A 23,842-nucleotide genomic window follows, 5' to 3' on the forward strand; every position below is an offset into this window, starting at 1 on the left:
CCATTATTATTACATGTGCTAAGGTGATCTGTGATCGGTGACCGTGGATATTACTACTGTGATTGTTTGGGGCGCACGAACCGCATCCACAGGGGCTGATGGAGGTGACGGAGAAACGGCATGTGCGTTTTGACTGCTCCACTGACCGGCTGTCACCCCCCTGCCTCCTTAGTCCCTGGTTAATAACCCTACAATGGCCTCTGGGTGTTCGAGTGAAAGGAAGAGTCGCAGGTCTCTCCTTTTATTTATTTTTTAAAAGATTTATTTATTTATTTATTTATTTAAGAGCTAGAGAGAGAGAGAGAGAGAGACTGCGAGCACAGAGGGGAGGGGCAGGGGGAGAAGGAGAGAGAGAATCTCAAGCAGACTCCCCACTGAACACAGACCCCAGTGCAGGGCTTGATCTCACGACCCTGAGATGGTGGCCTGAGCCCAAATCAAGAGTTGGATGCTTAGCCAACTGAGCCACCAGGCGCCCCATATCTCTCCCTTTAAATAAAAAAACTAGAAATGAGTAAGCTCAGTGCCTTATTGCTGGCCTGGGGACAGGGACAGTGGTCTGGACAGGAGACCACACCGGCCACACATTCCCTTAAGCCGAAGCCTAATCCGGAGCGAGGCCCGCGCTCCCCTCCGCTCTAGGGCGGCCGAGAGGGGAGACCCGCACCAGGGAACCCGAGCGGGCAGAGGCCGGCGCAGGAGGCTCGGGGAAGAGGCCGGCTCCGTGACCAGGAGCGCGCGGGGAAGCGGCCGGTCTTCCAGAAGGTCCAGCTGAGCTGAGCGATGCAGGAGGCCGCGAAGCCCCAGGTGTTCAGCGCCGACGGAGCCGCCCGCTCTCGGAAGGAGACGCCAGCCAGGCCTCCCACGGCCGCCGAGGGGAAGGCAGCGCCCGGCTGCCGAGCTCCGCGGGCCAGGCCGCCCTGTCGCGAGGGGCTCACGCGGCCGGTGGCCCGCAGCTGAAGCCGGCGCTCAGGGCCGGTCTGCAAACCCTCGGGGGCTGAAGAACGAGGCTCAGTCCGCTCCGCCCGCGCTCTCGAACCGGGACGACAAAGCGGCAGCAGCAGAACAGAACGAGGAGCGCGGCCTGAAGCGGGGACAGACGTGCCGCAAGCTCGGGAGCACACGGGACCGGCCGAGCAGGTGCTGCTCCGGGACGAGCCAAGCACGGGGGTTCCCGAGTCCCCTGCCGGGGGGACAGAGGATCCGGCGCGTGACAGAAGCTCAGCCGATGCGGCGGCGGCGGCGGGGCCCGAGAGGCCCGACTCCCATTCCGAAGGCAGCGGGCCTGGGGGGAGACGCGCCCGCCGCCGAGAAAGCGCGCTGCCGGGCGAGCCGTCGGTGCGGGGACCTGCACGGTTGTCCGGGGACCCCGCGCCCGGCACCCGGGGGGCTCAGCGGCCGCCAGCGCCGCCCCCACCCTCCAGCGGCAGGAAGACGGCCCCGCTGAGAGCTCCGGGGGCGGGGGGCCCGTCCGCAGGGAGGGCTCTTCCAGTGCGGGCCTGCTCGTGGTCGTGGCGGACGCAAGGCTGCCGCCCAGCCCGCAGACCGCAGCAGCGCGCTCGCAACCCCCGCACTGGGAAACCAGAACATTCCTGGGACCCGCTTTCTGGCACTCTTAGCTTCCCCGCGGGGGTCGGAACCGAACCCGCAACATCTCCCAGGTGCGCCTGTATCTCCTGGGGGGCAAAAATGCCCTCCTGCAGAGAAGCACTGGCCTGTGTTAAACCCTCCTGATTTGCACCTAGAAGCGGGGACAGCCTCCCCCCTCCCGCACCTGGATCTCCCACTCTGTCTTCCACCTTTTGTGAGAACATCTTCTCGGTCGTGGCACACCCGTGATCTCCCAGGCACCTCCCGGCCCCGCAGTCCAGCCACGGAACCATGCCAGGCTGGTGGGGGGGGGGGGGCGACTCCTGGCCTCTGTCCCTTTGTTCCCTTGCCTGAAAGCCTCTCTCTCCTCCTTCACTTACCCAGCTGCTGCAGCCCAGGCTCAGCACCACAGCCCCTCCCTCAACCTGTCCTACACTCTCCAGGCAGCTGTGACTTCTCTTCGCCTCCAGGGCGGTCCGGCTCCCACACTGCCTTCTGCTGCCACTTTGCCGCTCTCCGGCCACAGCCTCGCCTCCTCTAGCAGCTCCTTGAGGTCCGGGACTCAAGCAGGCATCTTCATTTCTTCAAATATACAGGAAACCAGTACAGTGCCTGGAGCACCATGGGCACTCCTGTTTTGTTTTCAGAGTGAATGAATGGATGGATCTTGTGCATCAGGGTGATGGAAGAGACCTTAGAAACCCAGATGTCAGAAGAGTTTTGATGAATTGCTGTTGGCAGTCTAAGAACAAAACATGCTACATGGTGAGGTTTCAGCCAGGTTACTATTTTCCCCAGCTTTATTGAGATATAATTGACATGCAACACTATGTAAGTTTAAGATGTACAGTGTGTTGATTTGATGCACGTAATATTACAATCCGATGACCACTTAGCCTTAGCTAAGCACCCACATCACATCACATCACAGAACTACCATTTCTTTTTCTTTTTTTGTGGTGAGAACATTTAAGTTCTCTCTTGGCAACTTGTAGGTATATAATACAGCATTGTTACCTATAATCACAAGATCCCCAGAACTTACTCATCTTTAAACTGGTGGTTTTTACCCCCAGCCAACATCTCCCCATTCTCCCTGCCCCTGACAATCCCCATTCTACTCTCTGTTTCTACGAGTTTGGATTTTTTAGATTCCACATATAAGTGAGATCATACAGTATTTGTCCTTCTCTGTCTGATTTACTTCACTGAGTGTGATGGTCTCAAGGTCCATCCATGTTGTCACGAATGGTAGGATTTCCTTCTTTCTTGTGGCTGAAAAATACTCCATTGTATACACACACACACACACGCACACACACACATACACATAATGGAATATAAAAATATTCATGCACATACATACCACATCTTCTTTATCTAGTCATCTGGTGATTGATATTTGGGTTGTATCCACAGCGTGGCTATCGTAAATAATAGTGAAAAAAACATAGGGGTGCAAATATACCTTCAAGATCCTGATTTCATTACCTTTGGACTTATACCCAGAGTTGGGATTGCTGCATCATAAGGTAGTTGTATTTTTAATTTTTTGAGGAACCTCCATACTGTTTTCCATGATGGCTGCACCAACTTATATCCCCACCAACAGTGCATGAGGGGTCCTTCCCAACACTTGTCTTCTTGATGACAGCCATTCTAACAGGTATAAGGTGGTATCTTTTTTTAAAGATTTTATTTATTTATTTGACAGAGAGAGACACAGCGAGAGAGGGAACACAAGCAGGGGGAGTGGGAGAGGGAGAAGCAGGCTTCCTGCCGAGCAGAGAGCCCGATGCAGGGCTCGATCCCAGGACCCTGGGGTCATGACCTGAGCCGAAGGCAGACGCTTAACCAACTGGGCCACCCAGGAGCCCCTCTGCTCATTTTTATATCAGATTTGTTGTTGTTGTTGTTACTGAGTTGTGTGAGTTCTCTGTATATTTTGGATATTAACCCCTTATTAGATTTATGATTTGCAAATAATTTCTCTCACTCCTTAAGTTGCCTTTTCATTTTGTTGATGGTTTCTAGATGCTTTTTAGTTTGAGGCAGTCCCTCAACCAGGTTACTATTAAGATGATCACATGGATGGAGAATGGGGTGATCAACTGCGGGGGAAGTCTTTATAAGTTGTCACAGGCCCGTTAGGGCGAGGACAGCTGAGAGTGGTGCAAGTCAGCTCGGGCTTCAAGGACATAGGACCTGTGTGGTCCTCCAGGGTCCCGCCCTCAGAAGGGCCCCGCACTTTACCTATGGTCTACTAGCGCTGTCTTGAAATTCTTAACTTTTGAACATGGGCCCCGCATTTTCACTTGATGCTGGGTTGTGCAATGTATGTAGCTGGTCCTGGCTTTAGAAGGTCAAGGTTTAAACCTGGATTCAGAAGGCCAAAGAGAGGTAGGGCAGGGAGACAGCGTGGAGGGCAGCCAGGGGAGCGCAGCACAGGAATGAAGGGAGATGATCGGGGTTGATAAGATTAAGGGGTGAGGCTGAATTGCAGAGGGACTCAGGTCAGGGGGCAGGAGGAGATGTTTGGGGCAGATGGGTGGCAGCGGCAAACAGGGAACAGCTAATGAGGCCAAAGTCTCAGATACCTGCTTCCGAGCTGACCCTTGCTGGCTCCAATTCATTACCTTGACTGCTTTGCTCTTTTTGCCCCATTCCCCCTAAACAACTCCCCATTTGCTGAAGCAAGGGGTGCCAGGCTAGCAAGCACCCACTTGCAAAGTTACGGCACTTGAGTCTGGAGGGGGGCCGGGGACCGAAGGATTGAGGGCGAAGATGCTGAGCCCACCGCACGGCAGAAGGTAGCGGCCAGGCGGGAAGCCCTGGGGGCGACCTGAGACCCCACACTCCTGTCTGTGACCAGCACCATGCAAGGCAGGAGTACTTGTCAGGCTCCTGGCCCACCGAGCTTGTGCCCCAGGTGCTTCTTCTCCAGCTTAGAGACTTCTTTTATTATCATGACTATTGCCACTATTCTTACTGGCTTTTTGCTAAAGGTGGAAAGATGATTTATTATCATACATTTCCACACCAGTCCGGGGCTGGATGAGGCCCAGGCAAGCAGCTCAGACTGACAGCCAGACCACTAGGCATATCTTAGGGCCGGGGAGGGTGGTGGTGGTAGTGCTGGGCTCAGAGAGAACAGAATAAGAGGGTGTTCCACGGGCTCTGGTTCTGCAGGACCGGCGCCCACGCTTGGTGCGCCGGGTTCTGTCCCTGTCCTCTCTTTGTTTGTTTTGCACTAGGATCTGGCACAGTTTTGTTTTATAAGGTTCCCTGAGTGAGCTGTGTGAAGGGGAAGCGAGGTAAGGGTTCATGTGTTCTCGTTGAAGGGAGGCGGGCCTTGCAGGCAGGGAACCTAAAGGAGGTGGCCCTTAGGGGATAAGCCGAGGCCACAGGTCAGCTCTTCTCCACAGTTAGTGTGGGAAGTTCTGTGTCTTACTAAGGAGGGAGGACCCGCTAGCATGCCCACCACTCACGGAGGCCCAGGCGCCACTGTGGTTGGGACTCCATGGGCATTGACCTTACTTCATCCTAGACACGATCCTGCCGATAGGCAGCATCCCGAGACACAGCTAGATTTTCACTTGGGTCTCTCTGTCTCTGGAACCTGCAGTCATCCCTGAAGGACATTTCTTCCTTATGACAAAGTGGCGTCAAGCCCTATAAGGGGCAATTGGCACCATCCTGTACTAGAGTCCTATCTTGAGCCCACTTCCAACAGCATGAGTAGCCCTTCCAAGTTTGTTTCTGGAAAGAAGCTTTTGTGTTTATGTTAGGGTGAGCGTGAGCAAAAAGACCCACTGCACTAGTATGCATGCTCCTGTCTTTGCTCATGCATACTTAAAAAATTCTTCAAATATTTGAGAGTATCATTTATTCAAGTATATCTCTTACTATCTCAACGGCATTATAATTTTTCCTAGAAGGTGGGGCCCAAGTCTGAAAAATTAGCTCTTTTGGGTAGGATTAGACACTCTCGCACCTAAACAGGTGCTTCATCTCTGATTTTAAGCCATCGGAATCTGTCCCAGACAAATCCAGATTCCATCCATGGGAGGCCTCCTTTTCAAGCTCTTGGTCTCCATTCTGGACCAGACAGAGCAGGCAGCTGAAGGGCCCCTCAACAGTAGGGGTCTAACGGTGCACCAGCAGGAACGCCTGGTGGGCCCGCATGGAAGAAGAGTCCTCACTTGCGCCACTGGGCCGGAGCTCCAGCGCGTTCCCCCGAGGAACGGCGCTGACTCCCCAGTGTGTGAGCTGAATGGTCTACCCAATGTGGGTTCAGGTCTGTTAGCGGGCTGCCTCTGTTTTGGACACAATTCAAGGCTTTTCCAGAATTGTAGGGGCTGATAAGCCAGTGTTCTCCGTAGGCCTCCGTGGCTTTGGAGATTTGTGAGCGCTCAGGGTAGAAAAGGCTTCTCTGCCATGGGGCTCTGATACTTGCCCCAAGAAGCAAGGTCTTGGCTATGTTGTGCCTTTTGGTTATCAGGTTGGCGAATCCCTTTATGGGTTCCCATGCCAAGAATATCTCCCAGAGTTTCTCTAATCACTGGGTTTTTCTGTTGCTCAGGAAATGGGCCACAATTCTGCTTTAGTCCTGGGTTTGCCCTTAGGCTGTCACTGACAAGGGCACAGCATGCCGAGAGGGTCTTCCTGTTCCAGGGGCTTGAGCTCCACGGTGCCCCCCCAGTTTCACAAGAGACTGTCCAACCTGCTTTGTCCTTGAGAACCCCTCCCTGTATCCGTGATCTTTAGGGTTTTGGTTTCCAACCAAGGCAGCCAGAGCCTGGAAACCCCCTCTGGATAGTCACTGACCGGGAAAACAGTGACTGGAGGCCATCACACAGACCTAAGGCATCGTTCCACGTGCAGATACGAACGCTCTGGCCTCTGCTCTTGGGGATGTGGTCCTCAGTGAGGACAGAGGGGCCTGCAGACAAGTAAGGGTCACACATGGTCAGATGCAGAGACCGAAGTGTGCCCAGGGTACGGAGGAGGGACGGTTGGTCCACTTGTCTTGGGGGTGGGGCAGGGGTTTACCAAATGCTCCCGAGGGGGTAGCCTTTTGTGCTGGGCCTTGAAGGAGGACAGTCTTTGTGAGGCCAATGAATGTGGGGCTGATTGTGTGTGAGAGGAGCCGATGGAGGGGCGGGTGGCTGCTATGGGCTGAAGGAGCACGGTCAGCAGCTGGTCCAAAAGTACAGACGGACAGAAAAAGTGGAAACAGCTCGAAGTCCATCAACAGGTGAATGGATAAACCGATGGTGATTGATTCATATGATAGAAGATTGCTCAGTAATAAAAAGGAACAGACTGGTACTGACCCCTTTGAGATGGGTAAGTCTCAGTGACGTCGTTCGTGTGAAAGAAGCCAGATACAAAAGGACAAAATACTGTACAGTTCCATTCCTAGGAGGTTCTAAAAGGGGCCAAACATCTGAACAGTGGTTGCCTCTGGGCAGTGGGAGTGGGAGATGGCACCGGCCAGGAGGAGGTATGAGGGAACTTTCGGGGGCTGGTGGGATGTTCCATGTCTCGACAGGGGGTTGGCTTACACAGGTGTATGCGTTTGGAAAAACTCATTAAATGGTGCATGTGCTAGGCTGAAAAATGGCTCTCCGAGATGACCACACCCTAATCCTCAGAACCTGTGAATAAATAACTTTATGGAGCAAAAGGAACAGCACAGCTGTGATTAAGTTAAGGACACGGAGATGGGGGATTTTCCAGGTGTAACCAGGTGTACCTGGATCATCCAGGTGTAACCAGGTGTACCTGGATCATCCAGGTGTAACCACGGAGTCCTCAGAAAAGGGAGGCAAGAGGTCAGAGGAAATGGGGCTCTGAGAGCAAGAGGTTGGAGCTATTGGAGGAAGGGGGCACGAGCCAAGGAATGCTCTAGAAGATGAAGATGGCAAGGAAGGAGATTGTCTGCTCACAGCCTACAGAAGGATTGAACTGCTCACATCTCGACTTCGGTCCAGTCTGATTTTGGACTTCTAACCCCCAGAACTCTCTATAGGAGAATACCTTTGTTTTAAGACACTAAGTATGTGAGGATTTGTTCCAGCAACAAGAAAACCAATACAAACAGCTCTGATTTGTACATTTCCTTGTAGGTTAATTCCATCTCAAAGGGGAAAACCGAAGAACCAAAAACAAATATGGAACTCTACTTAATAAGATGTGTGCTGAAGTGTATACATGTCTACAACTTGCCTTGAAATGCACAAAAAACAAAATGGAGAAAGGGACGGATAAGGCAGATCTCGTAAAATGTTCGTTGTAGAGTCTAAGTGGCTGATATATGAGTTTGCACTGCAAACTCCCCTCCAACTTTCTGTATGTTTGACAGTTTTCATAGTAAAAGACTGGGGGAAAAGGCAGAAGCTTGACCCTTGCTGGAAAGTTCCGGAATGGCGAGCAGTTCTGCACAGCTAGGTTGTCTGCTTTGCAGAGGGAGTGGTGGGCGCAGCTGGAGAGGCAGACGAGGACCAGATGTGGAGGGGACGTGGACTTCATCCTGGAGGCAGCACTGAGGGGTGAGGGCAGTGCTGTAAACAGGGATTAGTGGGCGTGGGTTTGCTTCTTTATCTCTCACGGCGCAAGTCACACCCCACCTGGATTTTCTGCACAGCTGTTTACTTGACTCGAAATGCCAATCATCTGGAGTGGAGTGAGGAGGTAAGTCAGCACTAGCCGAAGGGCTCCTTCCCCCTGTGTTTGCCTCAGCATTCGTGGGGGCGGCAAAGCTAGGACAGATCCAGATTTGAGAACTCATGGTCTGTAGAAAGAGAGTAGTTAATTCTAGCCTTATCTTTATGGTCTCCCAGTCCTTGGAGGTAAACAACATGAAGATATAAAAAGAAAATTGTGGTGTAGACTGAGTAATGGAGGTGTTCATTTAGTAAAATGAATAAAAAGCCCAGGGTCAGGAGTCAGACTCTCTGGATCCAACCATGAGTTATGACATTTCCTAGTTGTGTGGCCTTGGGCAGGTCACCTAACTTCTCTGAGGTTAGTTTCCCATTTGTAAAATGGGAATCTCGCTAGTCAGCACCTCCGAGGGTTGCTGGGAGGATTACCACAAGGGAGGGAAAGGGACTTGTTATAAAATACTTGGTATGGCATCTGGCACATAGCCCGAGCAGGAGAAACGTTTGGCATTGTAGTTACTGCTCACTGAGCTCCTTCTCAATAAACAGCCCAGAAGCAGGAAGCTTGTCTGGACTCCTGGCCTGTGCCATTTCTCCAATGTCTTTTTTTTTTTTTTTTTTTAAGTAGGCTCCATGGCCCAGAGTGGAGCCCAACGTGGAGCTTGAACTCACAACCCTGAGATCAAGACCTGAACTGAAATCAAGAGTCAGATGCTTAACCGACTGAACCACCCAGGTGGCCCTCTCCAATGTCTTTAAAAATGATTATTAAGTGCCTAACTGTGGTCTAGACTATTTGGAGCTTCACATCTATATCCCCTTTCCTCACGGGCATTTTCATTTGCTTATCCTATTGGTACCTCCAGCTCAACAAACTCCAAGCCGAACACACCGTCCACCCAGGTTTCTTGCCTCCTTTATCACGGGAATGCCAGCGCCGTCCACCTAAGTGCTGCGGCCTGAGATCTGACAACCCTGCCAGACAGGGACTTCTTTCTCTGGCCGCCCCTGTCCCCGCCCACACCAGCGAGTCCCCTTCCAGAACAGCTGCTTCATCTCTCACCCGCACTCCACTCCCCCCTTTGTGGTCATTACGGTTCCCCCCAATCCCTGCAGGAGACCTTTACTGGCCTCCCGGCTCCCAAATTTGCTTCCTCCAATCTGTCGATCTCCGCCAAAAGGACCTTTGCACCATGGAAATCTGAGCATTCACTGTCATGTCCACGTCCGCCAGGAGGGCTCCCTCAGGTTGGCTCCCGTTACATCTGCGGCACCTGCAGTGGTACCTGGGACTCTCATCGCTCCCTGGCAATGCCCAGCGGCCCGCAGCTCCCTCCCACGTCCCTGCAGGCTGCCTCTGCTTGGAACCTTTCCGCCCCGTCCCCCCATCTTTGCCTATCTTTGACTCTGTGGTGCCCCCTTGACCATTTCCTTCCCAGGCTATGCCCCCGCCCGGCACTGACCTCCAACGCAGCCGTCATCCCTGATGCTGATTGACTGACTTTAATCTCTGTCTTTCATCCCTGCATCCCTGGTGCGTAGCTCAGACCTGGCATGTTGTAGATACTATATTTGTATAGTGAGTGAGGTTGACTCCAGGGTCAAAGGACAGTAAAAGAAAACTCAGCATGCCAACTAGGGTCCTGTTAGGAAACAGATGGCATTCTCACAGGGGGAATGAAGAGAGTTAAAGAAGGGACTATTTTCAAAGGTGATCTCATTTACCTGTCAGGGCCACCTAGGCGCTGAACCCATGGCATGAGGGAGCCCGTGAATGCAGTCCATAAAGGCCAGCCTGGAGGGCAAAGGGCAGGGTGACAAGCACGGGAAGTACGTCTGGAGGAGCAAGAGCTTCCAGCACACTCAGGAATCCTGGTGTCCTGTCTGTAGACTGGGTCTGGGTCCCCGAGTCTGAGCACAATGGAAGGAAAATGCTTACATCCACAAGAACACGGCACTCCCTTTCTTCTTCCGGCTTCACCTTTGTCAACCAGAAAAGCCACAGTGGCAAGTAAGGAAGTCTGGAGCCGTTCCTGGTCCCTGGCATGGCAGTCACTGGAGCCTGGCGAGACAGACACTTGATATCCAGGCTCTCCTGGATATTCCCAGCGTATTCCTTTGCAGCCTTCCTATGGTGAGCCAGGGTTCTCTTCTGAAACCATATGAAACCTGGGGCTAGTTTCTGTTGCTCACGGTGGTCACGAGTGAGTCCATCTTCTACTGCAAACCCAGTGCAAAAGTACCTCACTTTTATTTTTGTCTTCAGATCTGGCCCCGTGCTCTGTTAGGAAGAATGCTCCTAAACCAAGTCTCCAGGTCAGAACCTAATTGGTTTCCACATCTTCTATTCTGAGCACCCAAATTCAACCTGTGTGCCTCAGGGGGACTCAGTCCATGTGCCCTCAGGCAGAGAACATCATGCTCAGGTTGATGGCCAAGACTAACCTGAAGTATTTGGAATCCCAAAGTAATTCTGTACCACCTGCCATCCAATTTTTTCCCCAGGTAAGTGAGTGACGGGAAAGCCTCATTCTATTCCGATCAGGCAAAGGGAACCAGCATCCTCCTAGGAGTTAGGCTGAGCTGGGTAATGTTTAAAGAGACCCGTTCCCTAGGACATCCTCTGATAAGGACTGTGGGGAGATGCAAACACTCCTGAGCCAGGGTTTACGTTCTAGTTGGGGAAGTCAGGCCGCTACAAAGAACACGCAGGGTAGAGTGTCGGATGGGGGCTTCCTGAGCGAGGGGAGGTCGCCTATTTGAGAAAGGGTTGCAGACGTAGATGGGGGCAAGTCTGTCGAGGTGGGGTCGGCGTGATTGCATATACCCCCGGGCCGTGCAACAGGGGCTGTCCCTTCTCCCGCCTGACCCCAGGCGCTCCAGGACGGGTGGGTGCTCCCGGGGCAGCCCTTGGAGGTTCCGTCCAGCAGGGCGTCGCCGGTCAGGCCGGGCGGCGGGGGATGGGGCTCGGGAGCAGGGGCTCCCTGCAAGGCCACATGTTTGGGCGCCGGCCCCCGCTAGGGTAGAGGCTCCCTCGCTCCCGGGTCGGAGAAAGCCCACGGTGCGTCGGGGCGTGTCCTCTCCGTCGGCCAGACCACCGCTCCCTGCTCATTGGCTGTTAGAGAGTGAGCAGCAGGAAGGTTGCCCATTGGCTACGAGGATGTGGCCACACCCGCGCTCTAAGCCCCGCCTTCCCACCCCGCCGGGATTGCGAACAGCGCCACCTCGTGTCGGGGTAGGGCGGCTTCGCGGAGTTTGGAAACCCCTGTGTGCCGTGTGCTGGTTTCGGATGCACTCAGCAAATGTTGCATGCGTGCCCACCGTGGGCAGGCATTGTGCCCGGGGCTGATTTCCCCTGCATGGCAGGGACAGGCTTGTATGTCCCGGGGGATAGCACCACCCTCCTAAATTCCTTTCATCTCATCCAAACCACGCTACCCTTTAGGAATTCAACAATGGAATGGGGAAGTTCATTCTCTCCGGGAGTGGAGGTGGGGGTGGTTTCTAGCTACTGTAGCATTTCTTCATTTCATTCAGTCCTTACGTCTAGCCTCAGCTTCTTTCCAGTGAAAAAAGCTATTTCTGATTTCAGACGTTTTGGGAAGTAGGGACATCCCCGATGTTGGTTTTATTTTTTTCTCCGTGAAAGTGCTGTTCGACATACGAATTCATCTTTTAGATTGTGGTCCCCAATTTGCGGGAGTGCGTTTCCAGTTTGCTGAGACTTCTTAACAACTAAAGTACCTGACTGAGATGTGTCTGCATCCATGTCTGTCACAGTAATGGGACACCCTGAGCCCTATTTAGAGTCCAAAAGGGGATTTTATAACTTAAAGGAGATGGTCATTGAGCGTTCCCTCTCAGAGACGGGTCATATGATTTCTGATTTTCAAGTCAGGTTAGAATCTATAAATTCCTACCCAGGTCACTATACCACTTCAATGAAATGTGTATTCCTGTTAAGATTTGTTGACAGAGCTTTGAATTTGGCAGAATTTTGAGTTCTTTATCGCTCTTTTAAATTGTAAAATATAGCACATATGCAAATGAACATTAAACATATAAATATGGTTGTATGATTAATTATAAAGCAAGCTTACATACCTCTAAATCAAGTAATAGCTCACTGCCCCAGAAGCACCTCCAATCCCCTCCTAACGACCCCTCCCTCTCTCCCTCACTCCACAGGTGACCCGTGTGATGGTTCTTGTCAAACCATTTCTTTTCTCTAGACTAGTGTTTTGCCCTCTATGTGTGTATTCCTAAAGGATATCGATTGGTTTTGCCTGTTTTGAATTTTATATAAACAGAATCTTACTGAAGACTTTTTTTTGTACCTTGCATAAATATTTTGCTCAATTTCATATAGTTGTGGGTTGTTCATTGCTCTCTAGTTTTCTACTTTGGGAGTTGCAACAATTTATTATCTCCATTCTGCTGAGGCTAGATATTAGGCTTGTTTGCAGTTTGGGATGTTATGAACAATGTTTCTATAAACGTTTTTGTACATATGTGCTGGTGAGTATGTGCACCTGAGGGTTTACCTTGGAATGCAATGGTGGAGCCATAAGCCACATATCTCTATTTTATGAGCTCATGCATGTTTTTCAAAGTAGTTGGACAGTTTACTTTGCTGCCAGCAGTATGTATGAGACTGTCCACTGCTCCACATCCTCCCCAATAACTGATATTGTCAGACTTTAACATTTTTGCCAAATATGGCTGATTAGCTTATGTTACCTTATTGTGGCTTTAATTTACCTTTCTCTGAATATTGATGAAGTTAAGCACGTTGTGTAAGCTTACTGGCCATTTGGATTTCCTCTTATGTAGTGTGTCTGCTCAAATCTTTGACCATTTTTTTAAATTGAGTTGTCTGCCTTACGATTTGTAAGAATTCTTTATATTAGATTGAACCACATGAAATCACTGGTATTTGACCATTCTGACCTACAAAAAATGGCAGTTTCATATGGTTCAACGTAACACATTCTCGATACTGGCCCTTTGTTAACTATATGTATTGAGAAGTATTTTATCCTGTTATGTGGCTTATCTTTTTGTTTCCTTCATTCATTTTTTGAGGGTCAGAAGTTTCTAATTTTAATGTGGTTGGATTTATCAGTCTTTTCTTTAATGGCTAATGCTTTTTGTGTCCCATTTAAGAAGCCTTTCTTGTCTTTTGAGCTGATGGTGACCAGATTGTGGGGGCTTGGAGCTATGTTCTCAGGGCGTTCTGCTTTGGGGCCTGGTACACCCTGCTCCACTGTGGGGTGGGCAGATTCCTTTGCCACTGAAGACTTGGCTTGGTGGGGGAGGGAGAGGCCACTCCTGGGGTGCTTCTCCTGTGGACTCCAATTTTCCAAGAACAGCTTTCCTGAAGATTGCTTCCTCACCATTGTTGAGTGTGGAAGATCTTTTAGTGAGTTGGCAGAACAGTGTGTCACTGGCCAGGGTGGGGCAGGACTGAGCTAACATCTCTGTGGATGCTCAGGCAGGGTGGGCTGTGATGGGGTGAGTCCAGCTCAGAACTGGGACATCTGGTTTCTGAATTGTGTCGGTGGGGCAGATGAGGTGGGGCAGGGAGAAAACTGACTGGAGACTGTGGAGGGGTAGGAAGCGCCCCACCCGCCCTCTACTTTTGGAGTTTTGGGTGTATAATGACATGATTCTGACCAATTGGCTCAGGCGTCAGGGCATGCCTGATGAGGCAGAGGAAATGTCATGATTTATTGGCTCTTACTCCTCAGTGTCACCTGGGTTGGGCAAAGTAGGCGACTGTCCAACCTGTTCAGTTTCATTTCCAGCACCCACAGTGCCTGCCACATGGGGCATGGGGGTATTAGTAGATATTTGTTCAAAAATGCATTAACCGTTTTCAAAGCATTGTTATGAAAAAGTTATTTTTTTCTTTTCTGGTTTCTCCTGAAGAAAACTTTTAGTAGGGGTGCCTGGGTGGCTCAGTCGTTAAGCGTCTGCCTTCGGCTCAGGTCATGATCCCAGGTTCCTGGGATCGAGCCCCATATCGGGCTCCCTGCTCAGTGGGAAGCCTGCTTCTCCCTCTCCCACTCCCCCTGCTTGTGTTCCCTCTCCCACTGTGTCTCTGTCAAATAAATAAATAAAATCTTTAAAAAAAAAAAAACAAAAACTTTTAGTAGCCACTAGGTGGCAAGGTTAATCACATCTACGTGACTTATAAGGGGGAATTCAGTTATGGAATTGGGGATTTGAATTTAAATCGAATCTTGCTTTAATTTTGTTTTTGAACTCAACTATTAAGTTTCGAAAACATACTGTCATAAGAAATGTTTGCAAAGTTAAAATAAAGACCCTGGTGAATTACTTCCTCAAGCTAAAGATGGTACGGATTTCTCTTCCATCTGGTTTCTAAATCAGTCCTTTTATGGCTCGACTGGATGTAAGTTCTTTCTGTTCTTCATTCAGATAAACGAATGTCAGCTCAGTTCACCCTTCTGCTCAGAAGTGGTGTTTTACTGTCAGAATCTGGCAAAACCTCCTTTGTTTATTGCATCTGGCGGATCTGAGCCTCGGGGAAAACCTGGCTCCTTTACAAGCCACGTCCACAGCTCCCCCTCAGTCCCCCTACCCCTCTTCCCCTCCCTCCTTCACAGCAGCTTCACAGAGTCCCTGGTCTTTGGTTTCTTTTCTGCAGGAAATCAGATGTCATGCCATCCCTGCTTTTCGTTAAAAAACAAAAACCCACGCTAAAACCCCTCAAAAATGATGTGTTTATTTGAAAATACAGCTAAGATCACAATCTTGAAGTATCTGTTTTGATGGGGAAAATGAAGAGATATATATATGGAAACGACTCTGAGATTTTGAGATAGAGATAGGCAAATAATCCCAAATTTATCTCTTTATCATTATGGTAAAACTGACCTTTTTGTTTGTTCCACGAACTGTTCTGTGAGTTTTAATACATGCATAGATTTGCATAACCAACACCGTGATCAGGATAAAGAACAGTACCATTGCCCCCCCAGACCTCCTTTGTGCTACACCTTGTTCAGTCACACTAAGATGTTTCTATACCACATTGTGCCTGTACTTAACAGTTACAAAAAATATTGTGCCACTTTCTCTGGCCATCACAGTTTCTGATGAGAAATCACAGAAATTTGGATCATTCTTCTCTACAGGTAACGGGTCATTTTTGTTTGGGTGTTTTCAAGATTTTTTCTTTGTCTTTAGTTTTTAGCAGTTTGATCCTGATAAATCTATGCTTGTTACTTCTTTGAGTTCGTTCTGTGTAGGGTTCATTGCGCTTCCTGAATCTTGAGGTTTATGGCTTTCACCAAATTTGGGAAGTTTTCAACCATATTTCTTCACACAAACAAAAGTCATTCTTCTGGATAGCTTTCATTTGCCTCTCCAGACAGTCTGTCTACCTTTCTCTAGCTTTCTCTGTGCCCCCAAAGAGAGTCTTACGTTGATCACATCAGTAAGCTCTCATGTTCTATGATGTTGGGTTTGGTCAATAGGGAACACTAGCAAGAGATCAGAGTGGGGTAGTTTGGGTATTTATTCCCTAGGATCCCTCCCTGAAAGGTCATCTCAGGCTGGCTGTGTTTCTCTGGGAAGGTGACAGCTCAAATCAAGCACCATCTCCATCAGCTTTCTCGGTCTCTGGCTGAGACACAGTGTTCCCTTTCCTCATCTTTTGGGCTGAAGGGTAATGACATCCTCTCTGATCCCCCCCCCACCCCCCCGCCACTGCCCTTGGTTACAAACCCCAGTATGGTTCTGTCACTTATAGCTTCCTACACTTTGCTGGCCCCCTTGTACATAGTCCCTTTATCAAACACTTCTGGACCGTGACAGATAGAGTGGTTTGGGGGGCTCATGATCAGCCTTACTCTGTCACCCCCACCATTCCTGAGGACCCCTGACCCCTGAACAGGCAGCTGTCTCCCATTGTCTTCGCCTGCTTTTGATCCTTTTCTGCATTTGGGCATCCTGAAGAAAAAAGGTCTATTTGATTATCACTGATAGGGTTTACACCAATTGATAGAATTAATGACTTTTGCACTAGTCATTGTTTTACATTGTTTTGAAATTAACTTGAGCAAAGGAAGTCCTGATGTGTACTTTTTATTGTGATTATCTCATTCATACAGAAGAGGATAGAAAATGGATATGTGCAGTTTTCATAATCATAATCATAATGTGTCCACCAACTAGGTTAAGAAGAAACTGTGATCACTGTAGTAGACCTCTATGCAGTTCTCTGTAGACACACCTTCCCCCTCCCCATTCACCCCTGCTGGGAGGAAACTGCTATCCTGATTTTCCTGTTATCCATCTCCCTGCTTTTCATTTTAGTTTTGAGATATGTCGGTATAAAGAACACATTCTTCGATTTTGAAGAAGCCAAGAGCAAGCACAAAGCTAGGTGTGTCGGGAATGGTCAAGACAGCCTTGCATGAAGATCGGAGACTGGATTGCCCTCCTGCAAGTTGTGGAAACCCTTTCTGGTGGAAGTCGGTGCAGAGTCAGGAGCACGTCTAGGGAAATGTAGAACTCACCAGATCTGAGGCACTGACTGGCAAGTCTGTATTGTGGGCCAGAAGTAATATGGTCAGTGGGTCATTGTGTCTGAACTCCCACTCACTGGACTCGAACAGAGCAAAGCAGAACCCTTCTGTGAGTTATATATATAGATAGATAGATAGGACCATCCTGGCATACCCAGGTGGTAGGATTCCGAGGGGACATGCACAGGGTCCAGACAATTCAAGTAAAATATGAGCCTGACTGTCTCACTCTTTGATCTGATGCTGGTTGATCATACCCCAATTCTTCTCCTCTGACTCTCATTTTATTCACATAGGCCCAAATGGCGCTTCTTCTTGAAAGTAATCCACATTTGTTCGACAAATTTATACTGCGAGGTGTCTAATTTTTAGACACTGTTTGATTTATATTTATCACTAAATCCTTCCATTATCCCTGGGTTTTAGGTATAATTGCTCCCATTTTGAAAGTGAAAAGACTATTGCCGAGGAGGTCTTTGTAACTGACCTAAGGTTGAGGAGCTAGTAAGTGGCAGTGCTGAGATTTGTGCTCTGGTCTTCTGACTTCAGACTCAGAACTTGTCCAGGGCACAGTGCCTGCTTCATTCTCCCTGTTGTCTCTGGTTTGGATCTGCCAGCTGGAGAGCTTTCTGGTCCGAATGCCTGCCTTGTCCAACTCCTTATTTGGGTTTCACAGGACAGTGAGATTGTCTTTGCTCTTCTTGGTCTTTTGATCTGTATCAATTGGAGAATTGGATAAGCAAGTACTAAGAAAGTCTGTTGAGATTCTGATTGGAATTGCGCTGAATTTATGCATCCATTTGAAAACTGAGTCCTCCCTTCTATGGACATGGTGTATGTATTTCTATTTATTCGGGTATTTGTAAACATTTCCCAATAATTTTCTTAATGTCTTGAATATATAGATTTGGTCATAAGTAACTTACGGTTTCATTGCTATTATAAATGGCTTCTTTAAGAAGTTATTTTCTCTTTTTTAAAAATCAGTAAGGAATTAATTTTTCTCATACACACATATTAAAAGGCGAGCAATCCAGGGCTGGTTGGGCACATGCAGTTTTGCCATGGAAGGCACGGGCTCCTTGGGGCTTCCTCTGCACCATCTCCAGCCCATGGACAGTACCCTTCTGGCTACAGGATGGCTCCTCCAGCCGGAGGTACAGGTTCCTGCTTCCGGGACGGAATGGATGAAACGGGAGAAGGAAGGAGAGAGTGCCTGCTGGATGGACCACAGTGGCTTCTTCATCTGTAGGAATGCTCTCTGCCTCAAAGTCTGATTTTAACAGAGCTGTAGCAACTTATTTGTTATATAACAAAAATATTTGTATTATATATACAATATGTAATTGTTGTGTCCTCTTACTGTCAAAATCTTTCTGTACCCTTGTTTTAGATGTGTTTCTTGTAAACAGCATATGGATGAATTTTATAAAAATGCAGTCTATCTTTGCATTTTAAGGGGATTATTTAGTCCATTTGTACTTATTGCAAATACTCATATAACTTAATTTATAGCCATTCTCTATTGTCTGCTTTCTATTTGTTTTGCCTTTTTTTTTTTTTTAAGTAGGCTCCATGCCCAGTGTGGAGCCCAATGCAGAGCTTGAACTCATGACCCTGAGATCAAGACCTGAGTTGAGATCAAGAATCGGACACTTAGCCAACTGAGCCACCCAGGCGCCCCTGTTTTGCTTTAAAAAAAAATTTTTTTTTATCTTTTCTCTGTTCTTATTTTTTATTAACTGAATTTTTTCTCATTCTCTATTTTTCTCCAAACTGAAATTTAAAGTTTTATGATTTTTTTCCCTATTTTTTTGGAATTACTATTGAATTACTAAAACACTTAAATTTAGGTGTTAAGTGGATGAACACATAAATGAATGAGCTGACAAATGCTAAATATAAGCAACATCTTTACTTCTTTTCCAAACAACACAAAGACCTCGTACCCCTTTAATCTACTCATTCCTTGCCAGGAAGGATGTGATATAATGCTGCCATTGACTGCTTTTAATACATTCTCTTGGTCTGAAATTTTACTCTGATGTGTTTAAAGATTTTTTTTATGTATTTTATTTGAGAGCCTCCAGTAAAAACCCTGGGCTCTGAGTCTTCAGTGGGCTTCCTTGAGCAGAAACACTGCATATGTGTTTGTAGGAGAGCTGACAATACTGCTTCGTCCTTGGCCCCCCATCTTGTTCACGTTTGCTAGATAGAAATGCCAGCCAAGGTTGGGATAGGGAGCCCCCCATCTGTTAGAGATAACATAGTCTTTCCCCTTCCTGATGCACAGGAGAGCCACAAGGTCTAAATGAAGGGTCGCTGTCAATTAGGAGCACGCAAGCTGTCTGATGTGCATGTGAACCCTTTGATCTCACGACAGCGCCCTTCTTCATGTGTGGTCGCTCTACAAAATCTGAGGACTGACGTCTGGACTTTGCAGAGAGTAACTCTGTAGCTGCCGTGGACCGCCCGTCAGTACGTGAGCCTGAATCAAACTGTGTATAAACTTTATGGAGTGCCTCTTCGTTTTCTGGTCTCAAAGTCCACCTTTGAACAGTGTTACTGTGTGGCCACCACGTACAACCCTGTGCGGAGCCCTGCGGATCCTCCCAGTGGAGCACTGAGTGTATGCATGCTTGCGGGCATGATACTAATTTCAAGACTCAGCCCTCTGAATTCATGCTCCTACTTCTATTGGGGCCTATTCAAGGGAGCCATGAACTTAAACATACACGATTCGTGGCGTGTCTCGCAGTCGTGGGTAATTTTTCATGGGACATATTCAGGGTTTCTATGTCATCGTCTGTCTTTCACGAAATATTTCCAAAGTGACTGCATTTTGGCGTTATATTATCTATTTCTTACTATTTCCAAACAGCCAAAAAAAAAAAAATCCAATTCTCAGTTTGCCCAGCGTTCAGTCTCTTAAATCTGAATTTTAGGGAGAGGGGCTCAGAGTCCCTGCCCCCTTCACCCTTGGTGCGCAGGCATTTGGACCTCCAGTCCCAGAACCAGCCTCCAAGAGAGTTTACTTTCAAGGCCGGCAACTCCTGCCCAGAGGGGAGGTTGGGAGGTGGAGGAGCATCGTAGGGTTGTGTTGGCTCATCCTCCTCCGCCTTGCCCCGCCAAGAGAAATTCCCTGGAATAACTAAGCAAGAAGCTGGGAGAAACAACAGGACAGTTTATCGTCATCACTGCTCATGAGGGGCCGTGAAGCAGGGCAGGAGCGTGAAAGGTGAGCCAGAAATGGGCAAGAGGGGTGTGATGATTGGTGGAGGGGGCCGTGGCAGTGGCTGTGGCCATGGCAGGGGCGGGGGAGGGGGAAGGAAGGATAACTAGAGCTAGTGCAGAGTCCCTTTTCCCCAGCCCGGTCCTTCTCCCAGGAGCCAGAGACAGGGACGCCCAGTCCAGAAAGAGTCCAGGCATGAGCACTCAGGAGAAGCAGAGCTAGATTTCACTCACTTCCAGCAGTTTCTTCTGGTCTGTTTCCCGAGGGAGGCAGAGGGGCAGGATAGTGTGGGGAGGTGCAAATTCTTTCCTCCAGCGCAGCTTCGTTCTGGAGCCAACCGGATCCAGCACTAGCCTTATAGTACCTGATGCCAAGAGCCCCAGCGTCCCACCATGGATACGGACTTTCCTGGCTTCCTGGGGTCTTTGTCCTGGGGGCCACTTGGTCAGGGACAGGGGCTCTTCGGGCTGGGCCCCCACTGGGGTAGAAACATAGGCTCGATGGCCCTTGGGACTCACTGTAAGGGTCCTTTTCCCTCCCCAAGCCACGCCTTCTCCATCTCTGCTCCTCTGGACACCCCTGCCGCCCAAACACAGACACATACTTTAGGGACTCACCTTCTTACATCGGGACCTTCTCCAGCAGGACAGACACAGGGGCGCCAGAGATACCAGAAGCAGCAGAACCCAGACACCCAACAGCATGGCCGGAAAGCTTATGATCAGGGCCTGGGGACAGAGGACCAAAGCTGTTGGCACCAGAGTGACTGTGCCATCTGCTCTGTCTCTCCCTCATTTCCAACACAGGGCCTCTCTCTCCCCCTTCATCCTCACATCTGTAGCTTCTGGAAGCGCTGAGGAAGGAGCCCTGCATGAGGGAGGGGGTGTTGACGAGTCTAGCATGCAGAGAGCAGCCAGAAACCCCTCTCATCAGGCCTCAGTGTCCTCATCTGAACAGTGACAGGCTCGGGCTACGATTCGGTGCCCCGGCAGCCCGGAGGCTGAAGAGGATCCAGGGAGGATGTGCATTTAATCCCTCTGCAGCACTTTGCACCCTTGCAACATTGGTTCCTTTATGATTATTTCAATGTTTGTGTTTTCCATGAGTCTGGAACACCGCCAAGCACAGGGACTGTTTCTAGTCTGCTCAATGCCACAGCTGTGGTGACAGTAGTCTAGCTGGGTGTGGAACAGGTGACACGAGCTACCATCTTGGCCCTCCCTGCCCAGCGCCTGCTGCGCCCCTTCCTCTGCACCCCCACCCCCACCTTCAGCATGCTCAGGTAGGAGAGGCACAGGTGCATCCTTCTGGCTTCTTCTGGACTTAGGGTGCTAGGGGGCGTGGTGGCCTGGGACCAGGCCGTCGAGGAGACATGACAGATATAGTCTCTAAAATAAAAGTGGTGCTCATAGAAATTACGAGCCCCAGTGACGATGGCAGCAATGGCCGTGGAGAAAGCTGCCAGGGCGAGCAGGGTCCTCAGCAAGGCCTGGTGAGGAGAGGAGGCAGAATGAGACCTTGGAGACTCAGTCTCTCCGGGAGCCCAGCTGGGGAGACACGGGTGGGCTCCGGGCAGGAGGCTTGGTTGGGCCGGCCTCCAACTTCTGGGCCTGGCGTCCCACCCCTGCCCTTCCCCAAACTCACCCAGTAGATGCCACCCCGTTTCTCGTAAATGAAGGCGACAGCTCCAGCCAGCACAGCCTGGGGACAGATGGAAGCAGGACTGGGGCTAGCCCAGGAGACACAAGCCCTCCAGCTGCCTGCTTCTGTTTCCCTTTGTAACCCCCACGGACAGAGCCAACCATCGGCCGGTCCTTCCTTGGAACACTCCATGTGGACCCGAGGTTTTGAGCTAAGCTTTGTTGTCTGTAGTTAGTTAGGCCTGGGTCAAACTCCCGAGGTGGCAGGACCCTCTGTTTTAGTGACATTGAAGACCCCTCCTTCCCTTCTCCAAAACCGTCCTTTTAAAGCAATGGTGTTTTATGGAGGTTCCAGATGGGGGTGTGGAAGCCCTAGCTTGTTGGGGAAGCTCTCAGTGCAGGATGGGTCTGTGGGTGGCCTCTGGTCCAGGCGCCTGTCCCGGCAGTGCCCTGTGACCCTGCCACCTGGGCTGACAGAACAGGAAGTCTGGTGCATCCTGGGGGACAGATGGATTCGAATCCTGTTTGGTGATGCTATAACTAATCTGAGTGTTTTGCCATTGGGTGGACGAGGATGATTACTTTTGGCTCTTCTCTCAGTCAATATTCTGTGAGTGTGGGTGTGCCGAAGGGCCCCTTGGTGCTACCACGACCTGCCCCCAAGCCCCTATTGCAGACCGCACACACCCATCTGTGGACATTCACCACTGTCCTTTGGTGGCACCCACTAGATTCCCACCGCATGGAGGACCTGCAGAGGGCTATGGGAAATGACCAGGAGTTGACCTTATCTTGTAGACTATACCCTTTCTGGTATGTTCTGCCTCCCCATCTCAATGCAAGTGTCTGGAAATGAGCTGGGTCCTAGGTCTTTTGTTGATGTTTGCTGCTGAACCTGGGGGGAGGCGGCCAGGCTGGCGGGAAACCACGAAAGCTGGCCATGTGACTTTGGTCAGACCACCACTTCCCTCGGCTATCTTCTCATCTGTAGAAACAGCAAATCAGCCTCGATGACTTCGGGGCTTTTCGACTGCTGACATTTTATAGTATCCTGGTGATGGTGGTGGTGATGGTCTATCACCTCTGACAGGAGGCGAATCTGTCCCTTCTTGGCCCATCAACCCTCCTCCTGCCCGACTCACCACAGCCCCTGTCCAGAGGGCAGCTCCTGAGCCACACAAGGTGCAGCCGTAGAAGATTTGGAGGAAGCCCCCCAGAACTCCACTCAACACCCCCAATACGATCTGCACCACCTGGAGGAAGAAGAAGAACCTAAGAAGCTGGCTCCCAGATCCCTGGGCCCAGGAGCAACACTCTGCCCCCACGTCTCAGGCAGCTTTAAGGACCTGCCACTCCAGGTATAAACAACAGGAACCACTGAAGGAGAAAGAGGGGAAGGGGGAAGGAGGAGGGTGAGCCAGCCCACGCTAGGTCTGGCAGAGGGGAGAGGGCGGCTCAGGGCTCCACTGGCTAGGACTGTAAATGGCCATGGCTCCCCTGCACCCTTTTAGCCCAAAGCCCACCCTCCTTCAGCTTTTATTGAGAAGACCGGTAAGTGAGTAAAAAAAGTCAGAAATAGATCACAGGCGATCTGGATTTCTAATAAGGAGATAAAACTGGCTGAGCTTCCAGTTCCGAGAGGTTGGCCATGAGCGTGCACAGCAAAAGGAGGGTCTTCTTCTCCTGACACGGGGAGCCTGGGTGCCCCTCTGGGCCCCTACTCACCCAGGATGCCACCAGCAGCCGGCTTCTGCCCCAGGTCTGGGAGGTGGCACCAGGGGCAGGGGACCGAAGCAGGGAGCACCCACGTATCAGGAGTGTGGCCAGAGCTGACTCCTGGTGGATGTGCATGTGGATGTGGGTGGGCTGTGGGGTCCCAGGGTCCACCTTACCACCGTCTACTGTCCCCATGCCTGCGGACATCTGTCTGGAAGAGAGGAAGGAAGCGTGAGCGAGGAAAATTTGGCAGGATGTGTTCAAAGATCCCATTGGCCGTTGGGACTGGTGGAGGTCTCTGGTCACAGAGCAACGTCCTTGGCCCTTTCTCCAGGGTGTCGTGTCAGGACAGCCCGACTGCTGGTAAAGTGGCGACTGCTGAGCCCGCTGGAACCTCCCCCTTCACCCCAGATCTGCTGTCCCCTCATCCTCCCACGG

At 50.2% G+C, this 23,842-nt stretch overlaps 1 protein-coding gene across 1 annotated transcript; it reads right to left on the reverse strand.

Moving 5' to 3' along the window:
* Positions 1-638: 638 nt before the first annotated feature.
* TMEM176A (transmembrane protein 176A) lies at positions 639-23,609 on the reverse strand. The gene is made up of 7 exons (XM_032394341.1): positions 23,414-23,609; positions 22,831-22,941; positions 21,693-21,749; positions 21,316-21,537; positions 20,666-20,776; positions 1,383-1,573; positions 639-1,032 (listed from the first exon to the last, which is right to left on the reverse strand). Exons 1-7 carry the CDS (start codon positions 23,597-23,599, stop codon positions 639-641), a joined length of 1,272 nt encoding a protein of 423 aa, XP_032250232.1. The 5' UTR covers positions 23,600-23,609.
* Positions 23,610-23,842: the final 233 nt, after the last annotated feature.

Source organism: Phoca vitulina, unplaced genomic scaffold (genome assembly GCF_004348235.1).
Source record: "Phoca vitulina isolate PV1807 unplaced genomic scaffold, GSC_HSeal_1.0 scaffold80, whole genome shotgun sequence".
Lineage (NCBI taxonomy): Eukaryota > Metazoa > Chordata > Mammalia > Carnivora > Phocidae > Phoca > Phoca vitulina.

Bases quoted from the DNA above. Each gene is read 5' to 3' on its own strand.
- TMEM176A (XM_032394341.1), bottom strand. From the start codon at position 23,599: ATGGGGACAGTAGACGGTGGTAAGGTGGACCCTGGGACCCCACAGCCC. The intron at 22,942-23,413 runs GTGAGTAGGGGC...TTCTTCCTCCAG, and splicing joins GGCTGCTGGTGGCATCCTGG to GTGGTGCAGATCGTATTGGG. The intron at 21,538-21,692 runs GTGAGTTTGGGG...TCTCCTCACCAG, and splicing joins AACGGGGTGGCATCTACTGG to GCCTTGCTGAGGACCCTGCT.